This window comes from Sinocyclocheilus rhinocerous, unplaced genomic scaffold, assembly GCF_001515625.1.
Source record: "Sinocyclocheilus rhinocerous isolate Xijiao unplaced genomic scaffold, SAMN03320098_v1.1 scaffold1822, whole genome shotgun sequence".
Taxonomy (NCBI): domain Eukaryota; kingdom Metazoa; phylum Chordata; class Actinopteri; order Cypriniformes; family Cyprinidae; genus Sinocyclocheilus; species Sinocyclocheilus rhinocerous.
The window spans coordinates 675,237-685,194 of NW_015638936.1; the positions used below are offsets into that span (position 1 = coordinate 675,237).

The 9,958-nt window shown below is 34.4% G+C and overlaps 1 protein-coding gene across 1 annotated transcript in view; it reads left to right on the forward strand.

Moving 5' to 3' along the window:
* Positions 1 to 9,709, forward strand: part of blnk (B cell linker) — a 19,233-nt gene extending 9,524 nt beyond the window's left edge. Inside the window, exons 11-23 of the mRNA XM_016565394.1 lie at positions 433 to 455; positions 1,117 to 1,173; positions 2,087 to 2,117; positions 2,293 to 2,341; positions 2,423 to 2,495; positions 2,589 to 2,616; positions 2,699 to 2,729; positions 3,907 to 3,997; positions 4,094 to 4,128; positions 4,245 to 4,294; positions 4,510 to 4,593; positions 7,067 to 7,222; positions 9,107 to 9,709. Of these exons, the coding sequence (XP_016420880.1) occupies positions 433 to 455; positions 1,117 to 1,173; positions 2,087 to 2,117; positions 2,293 to 2,341; positions 2,423 to 2,495; positions 2,589 to 2,616; positions 2,699 to 2,729; positions 3,907 to 3,997; positions 4,094 to 4,128; positions 4,245 to 4,294; positions 4,510 to 4,593; positions 7,067 to 7,222; positions 9,107 to 9,223 (825 nt within the window). The 3' untranslated portion in view covers positions 9,224 to 9,709. The remainder of the gene's footprint in view (positions 1 to 432; positions 456 to 1,116; positions 1,174 to 2,086; positions 2,118 to 2,292; positions 2,342 to 2,422; positions 2,496 to 2,588; positions 2,617 to 2,698; positions 2,730 to 3,906; positions 3,998 to 4,093; positions 4,129 to 4,244; positions 4,295 to 4,509; positions 4,594 to 7,066; positions 7,223 to 9,106) is intronic.
* The last annotated feature ends 249 nt before the right edge of the window (positions 9,710 to 9,958 follow it).

Below are 9,958 nucleotides of genomic sequence, written 5' to 3' on the forward strand. Positions count from 1 at the left end.
GATGATAGATGGATAGGTGGATGGATGGATGGATGGATGGATGGATAGATGATAGATAGATGGATGGATGGATGGATGGATAGATGATAGATAGATGGATGGATGGATAGATGATAGATAGATGGATGGATGGATGGATGGATAATGGATAGATAGATAGATAGATAGATAGATATATAGATAGATAGTGGATGGATGGATGGATGAATGGATGGATGGATGGATGGATGGATAGATGATAGATGGATAGATAGATAAGATGATAGATGGATAGATGGATAGATGATAGATAGATAGATAGAATTTTGGCATGAAATATGACCTGGACAGGTAATACAACAAATAACATCATGCATTATATATAATATTAATTTATGGACTATTAATTTGCTTTACAAATGCTCTGACAAAATGCTTTGTATTTAATTATAGGAGAATTCTCAGTCTAAGACAAGGTAAAACATCTTCAAAATTAACCCTCCTTTTTTTATTTTTTTTATTACACACATTAAACTTTAACACAATTATGCTGAACTCAGTTTTCTTTAGCAGTGATTACAGCACTAATAATATTCAGTATGGATAAAAACATGCCACTTTGACTTAAAATTTAAGGCAGCAATTAAACAGTACACTCTTAAAAATAAAGGTGCTTCAACGGTTCTTCACAGCGATGCCATAGAAGAACCTTTTTTGGTTCCACAAAGAAGCATTCAGTCAAAGGTTCTTTAAAGAACCATCTCTTTCTTACCTTTTTATAATCTGAAGAACCTTCTTTCGCCACAAAGAAGCTTTTGTGAAACAGAAAGGTTCTTCAGATGTTGAAGGTTCTTTATGGAACCATTTAGACAAAAAAAAAGGTTCTTCTATGGCATCGTGAAGCAGCTTTATTTTTAAGAGTTTATATGGGACTAGAATATTCACACATTAAAATCTACACAACTACATTTGGTGAAACTTACAGTAACAGTGTTAATAAGTCTTTCTAAAAGTGCAACAACAGCCCTTAATGATTCAGTCCTGCACTTCCCCATGTCCTTCGTTACTGAGACACACATCACATGCTTCTCTGTTCTGTTGTTCTCTGTGAAAAACATGTTTTATTCTGATCAGCAGGTCTAACACGACTCTACAACCCAACACACATATGGCGCCACCTAAAGCCAGTCCACGGTATTACACAACCATTATTACCCATTACAAACCACTAGATTAGCTCTGAATTCACCAGTTCAATTATTTAGCACTTTTACAAACATTTATCATTATAACCATATCAAAATATTGCCTATAGTTTCTATCAAAATACGTTAGATGCATATATACATCCTTCTTCAGTTTCATTATTTTGGTGCTCTAATAATGCTAAACGTTTATAAGACAATGACCAGTGTTGGGGGTAACACATTACAAGTAACGCGAGTTACGTAATCAGATTACTTTTTTCAAGTAACTAGTAAAGTAACGCATTACTTTTTAATTTACAAGAGAATATCTGAGTTACTTTTTCAAATAAGTAACGCAAGTTACTTTTTTTTCCAATTTATTGATTGACAACTGTCCTGTCCCCATGTTGAGAGAAATCAGAAGATGTTACTGTAATCCAGTTCAACCGTACTAATAAGCAAAAATTTACTCTAGACAAGCATTATGTGTCTTTTTTTATTGCTGAAGTGTGTTGAAATGTCTTCTTCTGCATTCTACTGTACGGACGTAAATGTACTTTCCCTTCAGCCTGAGGCTTATTCATTTCACTTTTGGTGTGAAAAGGCTTTTATATTTGCCAAAAATATAACTTTTTTATTTTAAAAACAAACAAGCAAGCCCTGTCCAGATTTAAAAAGTAACGCAAAAGTAACGTAACGCATTACTTTCCATAAAAAGTAACTAAGTAACATAATTAGTTACTTTTTTATGGAGTAACGCAATATTGTAATGCATTACTTTTAAAAGTAACTTTCCCCAACACTGACAATGACAATGTCAAATCACTACGAAATATCCCTGAGATATGTATTTTAAAGAAAAGTTGATTGCACAAATAATAATAATAAAAATGTTTGACATGTTTTATCTGTTCATACAGAATGAACATCAGAAGGCCAACAATAACTCCAGTAAGTATTGATGATTTTTTATTACTTTTTACATAACATTTAAAAATAAGACATGGTGCACATTTACAACATGTGCATGTGATTAGCATGTAAATAAGCAACCTATATGTAGATATAACAGTGTAAATGCATGTTTTGAATGGAGAACATGATGATGGTCTATGTGTGTTTTAAGCAGGAACCACAGTCAGAGGACGAGTATGAGGTGTGTGAAGCAGACGACAGTGAGTATCAGTCACAAACCAGACCCGAGCAAATGAATGCATGAAAACCCATGTATGTAACGTGTGTCTGATTGTCATTAGGTGTCAGTGAAGGGCCAGAGGAGGCCACAGAGGCCCGGAGACCATCAATGCCCACACCGCGACCTAGAGACCTGTAAGTGACTCCCTTAAACACTGAACGATAATGAATCAATCTGCCATAACATCAGATTCACTATCTAACAGTTCATCACTGCTGATCTTTCAGGAAGAAACCTAATCCTGCTTTGACACCGGTATGGACTCGTTTATCTTATCTAATCTCTATTTAATGGTAAATCAAAACATTCAGTGACAAATACTTGTCCATTTTTGCAGAAACCAAACATTGCTCACAGAGACAGTGAAGGTAACTATCAAAATCACTACAAAAGAACAGAAAAAGCAATGGCTATGTCCAGAACAGACTAGCATACGGCTTGCACTATTTTAAATAGTAAGATGCAAAACAGAAAGCATTATGCTGCAATAAATGTTTCAAGCAGTATTCGACACTGTGGTCATGTGACCTCATTACATTGCATTTGTAATTCAGCAAGAGATGCCCATTAATGATCTCCAAAATAAATCTAAGTTAAACAATGTCTTTAAGTTTGGTAGTCAAACCGATGCAGTATTCCACAAAATATGCTCTGTTTTATAATGTGCAATTTGGCAGTGTATAAAGAAAATCAGCATACTACACTACTGGTCAAACTGATACTGTATTCCACAAATTAAGCTCTGTTTAATAATGCACAATTTGCATTATGGATGCATACAGGAAAAATAGCATACTGCATGTTTCTGATGCAGAATCCCACAAAGCTAATGTGCAATTTGGCAGATCTATGCAAGAAAACTACTGTACTGCACAAATATTCCACAAAGCAAGCTCCATTTCATAATCCACAATTTGGCAGATCCATACATGCATACAGAAAATTAGCATGTATGTTTCCGATGCAGTTTTCAGCAAAGTAAGTTCTGATTGATAATGCACAAAAATGCAGAATTTGTCAGGTCCATGCATGCATGCATAGAGAAAATTTGCATGCTGCACGATTCTGATGCAGTATTCCAGCACAAGCTGGCAGATCCATGCATGAACCCGTACAGAAAATGTGAATACTGCATGTTTCTGATGCAGTATTCCACAAATTAAGTTGTTTTATAATGCACAATTTGACAGATCCACGCATGCATGCATGCATACAGAAAAGTAGCATAGTGCACAAATAAAATCTACACTGCATTTGGTTAAACTGATGCAGTATTCCATAAATTAAGTTCTGTTTTAAATGCACAGCTTGACAGACAAATTAAGCAGTTGCAGATCCATGCATGCATACAGAAAATTAGCATACTGCTCAAGTAGTACTACTAGTATGGTAGTAGGCTATTCTGAATATAGCCAATGACTTGTAGATGTGGCTGACATTAGAGTTTGCTGCACATTTATAAAAAGCAATTTTAACTCTGACCTTGTATTGTTTTAGAGTAGAGACTAAAGTCGCCTATTAACAATTGCATGATCTCTGTTACAGCCACATCTATTAAAACAACACCAGTAACTATATCACGAAGCCCACCAGACACCATGCCGAGCCCGTCGCCAACAGGGTTCCATCGAGCCAAGTAAAAAAAAAAAGAGTTTCATTTTCTCCTGTAAGCATAAACTATTATAATTTCATGAACAAAAGGACTAAACTACAGTCTCCTTTTCTGCTATAGATATATGCCTCTGCCTCGACAGCTTCCCTCCCAAAGTAAGATTCAAGCTTTTTCAGTTTGCAATAGACACATTTATATGCCTATAACTTTCTGACAGCCTTGATGAAGTTTCTTTTTCTAGCAATTGATTAATATTGTTTTATTTCCACAGGCAGAGGGACGTTGCCTTCAGAGAGCAGATCAGCTAGAGATGCTGAAGAGGTGATTGCAATTACTGACTTCCCTTTAAATGCATTTACTTCTTTATGTATATGTTTTAATTTTTTTTATTTTGTAGGGTTTGGCTCTGACAGAAAATGAAAAATGCCCCATATGTTTGTGTGTCTCAGTTCGCAGCTTAACTACTATAATCAAGAACATCCCAGCATTCACTTACAGTGTCTGTCAGTCTATAACTGTCCTGTTCTCTCACACAGGAAGCTGGTGTGTATAAAAAGGTTTGGTATGCCAGCAGCTGTGACCGCAAGACAGCAGAGGACGCTCTCCTACGCTCAGCTAAGGCACGTCAGACCTGCACAGAATAACACAAAACTATGCTGAATGACACTGCATTATAAATACCAGCAAGAGCAAGGGGCATAACATGTTTTATTTCAGCTAGCTGTCAAGGCAACATTTCTTGTTTTCAACTTGAAGTGGCCTATTAAAATAACAAACTAAAACTCAAAAACAAAAACAGCAAAAACTATATAGACATATACAGTATCTAACAGAAGTGAGTACACCCCTCACATTTTTGTAAATATTTTATTATATCTTTTCATGTGACAACACTGAAGAAATGATACTTTGCTACAATGTAAAGTAGTGAGTGTACAGCTTGTATAACAGTGTAAATTTGCTGTCCCCTCAAAATAACTCAACACACAGGTACTCACTTTTGTGGCCAGGTTTAGACATTAATGGCTGTGTGTTGAGTTATTTTGAGGGACAGCAAATTTACACTGTTATACAAGCTGTACACTCACTACTTTACATTGTAGCAAAGTGTCATTTCTTCAGTGTTGTCACATGAAAAGATATAATAAAATATTTACAAAAATGTGAGGGGTGTACTCACTTCTGTGAGATACTGTATATGTGTGTGTGAAAAATTATAACTTTAACTAGAATTAAAATGAATACAGAAAAAAAATAGAAACTAATTCAAATATATATATATATATATATTTCGATTTCGATTCAATATCAATTCATATACTGTACATATAATTGGATAAAAGGAGATCTTTTGTTGAATGCAGTCGAATGCCTTTTTTAGCACAATTTTAAACATGGGTTAAATTCAGTATTTGCTTGCATTCATTATGTGTATTTATACGAGTATCATTAAAAAAGGATGTAACACTAATTTTAAAAAAATCTAGTATTTAAACATGTCTAAATATTTATTCAAATGAAAAACTTAAAAAATAAGTAAGCAGGTATGACCTGCAATATTCTTTTAAGAAACTAGTAGATACATGTATATTTAGTAAAGAGCCATACAGGTACCTAGTGGGTAAACCATGGCATTACAAATGAAAGTGATTTTTTTCCGACCACAAATGACTCTAATTTGCCTCTTTGCATTGGAATTTAAAACCCTTTTCTCTAATTGAACCTTAAATACTACACTAATTGTAATATAAGTATTAGAAATTTTTGAGAAAAAAATATTTTAAGTCATTAATGGACCATATTTATTGCACAAATAGTATTTAGTATCAAAAGATCTCCTCAAAATATTAAATAAATATTATTGAACTAAAATAAAGAACATTTATTTAACTGAAAAATAGTTAAGCTGTATGTTCACATTATAAGTAAGCAATCCTGAGGGTTAAATACAAGAAAACCATATTAATGTTACCTCTCCATCACTCTCCAGAATGAAATGATACTGTATGTCACAATGTTTCCATCTAACATGTATTTTGAGCTGCAGCTCGTAATATTATTGTAGAGTTTCACTAGTTAGCAGTAAACAGGTTCACAAACAGTATACTTACACAGTAGCAGTGTTGGGGGTAACGCATTACAAGTAACGTGAGTTACGTAATCAGATTACTTTTTTCAAGTAACTAGTAAAGTAACGCATTACTTTTTAATTTACTAGAGAATATCTGAGTTACTTTTTCAAATAAGTAACGCAAGTTACTTTTTTTTCCAATTTATTGATTGACAGCTCTCCTGTCCCCATGTTGAGAGAAATCAGAAGATATTACTGTAGTTCTAAAATAAATATGAATATGCATTAATTAATCTCACTCACAAAAAAAATAGTTACTTTTTTATGGAGTAACGCAATATTGTAATGCATTACTTTTAAAAGTAACTTTCCCCAACACTGCACAGTAGGCTACATTTCCGTGTTGCAAACATTAAATAATAACAAAAGTATATTGGGATATAAGTTTATAGTCCGGATATAGACTCTGATGTTGTGGCAGCCGTGATCAAAATGAATAACCGGAACTAAATAAAGATTGTATATGTTACATTATGCCAGTAGGTGGCGTCCAGTGACTGTTAAAATTTGATGTCTGAATCATTCATTCAAGAGATTTGTTCAAAAACTCTGGACGAAACAAGTCTTCATTCATTTATTTCAAATGTTTTTTACACAATGAATTCATTTAAATTAAGAAATATTTTTAAATAGTCTTATTTATAACATTTTAGACATTTAATAAGCCACCCCCCCAACCTAAAATAGAAAGAAAAAAAGGCTCTTTGGTCAAAAAGGGTTCCCTACCCCTGCTTTACAACATCACCAGATAATTACTGGCTGAAGCTAAAATAGTGGTGCATGGTGCTTGCAATGCCAAGTTCACGGGTTCAATTTCCAAGCAATGCATGAGCTGATAAAACACTTTAAAAAAGCAATGCAAGCTGCTTATGATAAAAGCACATGCCAAATGCATAAATGTAAGAGTCTATCTCTATTTGGGATGTAATGCTTATGTGCCTCTTTGTCTGATTTGATTTCAGGACAGCTCTTTTCTGCTCAGGAAGAGCTCTGGTGTGGACGCGCAGCAGCCGTACACACTGGTGGTGTTTTACAACAGCCGAGTTTACAACATCCCTGTCCGCTACATCGCTTCCACCAAACAGTATGCTTTGGGGAAAGAAAAACAAGGAGAGGAGGTAAAACCACATGGATGTTGCCCCAAAGAGTATTTGTACACTCAATTCGCATTTAAAAATGAAAATGTTGTCATTACTTGCTCATCCTCATGTCAATCTAAACTCAATAATATTTAAAAAATGCACTCATACCACTCAGGTAACGTGGCTTAAGTGTCAAAATACATTCTGATGTCTATGGAAGCTTGTTTCCTCCACAGAATAAAAAAATAAAAACAGTAACTGTGATTATTTATCTCACAATTCTGAGTTTTTAACTTGCAATTCTGACATTTTTTCTCAGAATTCTGAGTTTACATTCTGTTCAATTCTGTTTTTGTTTTCACCACAGAATAAAAAAAAGTTATTGCAACTTTATATCTACCAATTCTGACTTTTTCCACACAATTGTAAATTGATATCTTAATTAAACTACTTTTTTCTTGTAACTGAGATCATATCTTGCAGTTCTGATTTTTTCTCAGAACTGAGAGGGGAAAAGTCAGAATTGTGAGATATAAACTCAGAATTGAGAGAAAAAAGCCTGAACTGTGAGACATAATTTAGGGGTGTGCGCTATTTATCTGCGATAATATCTTAATTTTTGTTTTTATAATATGCAAGCTTACATTATCAAGTATGTCACTCGCTTTGAACAAAAAACAAACAAAAACATGTTTTGAGAGTCCAAAAGCATTCACTGCATAATAAAGCTTATTAGAATGCAGTTAAAATGCCCCTATAATTCATCTTATGAAAGCAAAAAAAAAAAAATACCTGTAGAGGTTTTTGTTTTTCATATTTATATAAAAAATAATTTTATACAACAATTAAAATATTAATTTTATACAACAGTTTAACAACCAACAGTTTAATATTGAGTGACTTACAAATTTTATAAACATTAATGGCCGAGTTTTTTTATTTTTGTCAACGAAGATAGTTCCAAACAAATATTTGTGACTCAGACCAACACTGCAGTTTCCTTTCTGGATGAATCTGTTTTTTGAACAAATCATCTGAGTCAATGATTCAATTATCCATTCATAAATACAGTCACTTGCTTCGTTTCTAAATTAATCAACCGTTTTGAATGAATCGCTCAAATGAATGATTCACTGAATCAGTCATTAAGACAGGGACTTGCCGCCACCTACTGGCGGTTTTAGTGTCATATTTATTTATCCATGACAGGCCTAAACCAGACAAGGTACTTATCAAAATATTGTTTAAAGGGTTAGTTCACCCAAAAATGAAAATTCTGTCATTAATTACTCGCCCTCATGTCGTTCCAAACCTGCAAGTCCTTCCTTCATCTTCGGAACACAAATTAAGATATTTTTGATAAAATCCGAGAGCTCTCTGACCCTCCATAGACAGCAAGTGTTCTTACACGATCAAGGTCCAGAAATGTAGTAAGGACATCGGTAAAATAGTCCATGTGACATCAGGGGTTCAACCGTAATTTTTTTATCTTTTTGTGCGCAAAGAAAACAAAAATAACATGCACATGCGTTAGCTATTTTACCGATCTCCTTACTAAGTTTCTGGACCTTGATCGTGTAAGAACACTTGCTGTCTATGTGAGGGTCAGAGAGCTCTCGGATTTTATCAAAAAGGTCTTACGGCTTTGGAATGACATGAGGGTGAGTAATTAATGACAGAATTTTCATTTTTGGGTGAACTATCCTTTAATTATCATTATGGAAAAAAAATCCCAATAAATCGACATATTATTTTTTGTCAGTATCGCATACCCCTAATATAAACTCATAATTGCGAGAAAAAAAAGTCAAAAATTTTTTTTTTTTATTCCATAGAAAAAAAACAAGCTTCCATAGGCTTCACTGCATGAGGTGAAAAAGGTCAATCACTGACTAAACTATCCTCTCTCTCTCTCTCAAGCGTTTCAGCAGCGTCTCAGACATCATTGAGAACCACCAGAAGAATCCTCTAGTGCTGGTCGACTCACAAAGCAACACCAAAGACTCCACCAAACTCAGGCACGCAGTCAAGCCATGAGGCAGCCTTTGAAACAGCGTGAAACTCAAGACATTCATGACAAATATAACTGCATTGAGACGTTCATTCAACTGTGTGGTAGTTTCACATCTTACCTTGAGAGATGATGGAAACAGATCTACGCTTGCAAAGCTGGGACTTGCTTCTACTTTTATAACTTATTTTGCAGACTGACAGGTTAAGGGGCCGTTCGCACAGGACGCGTTCTTGCGTTTGAAAACAGCAGCGAGACGCGCTGTTTATTTTGACACGGCGCAACGTGAAGAAAAGTCTTTTAAAAATACATCGCAGGAGAACGCGTTTTGTGCAAACCGTCCCGAAACACAGAGAGAACAGCAGTGTTGTATAAGATACGCAAATATGGTACAGCTGTACAGTTTATATGTGTTTATGGGTGTATGAATCGTTGTATAAACATTTGTTTTACCTTACATAAGGTGTGTTGAGTAAAAAAATAAATAAAATACTTTTTTTATTAAAGTGGTTGTTTTGCGTATGTTGCGTAAAATTATAACGATTAGCATTGCACAATCCTAAATATTTGCATAAGGGGAATATTATCACGTGGGTATTGTGTATAGGTCTATATATATACAGTGGTGGCCAAAAGTATTAGAACACTAGTATTTTCTAGTTCTATTTTCTATTCTCTGCTCAAGTGCACCGAGGACAAAAGCTGCTTTAAACACAAAGGATGCTCACACCAAAAGCTGATTTCATTTAGTTTATCAAGTT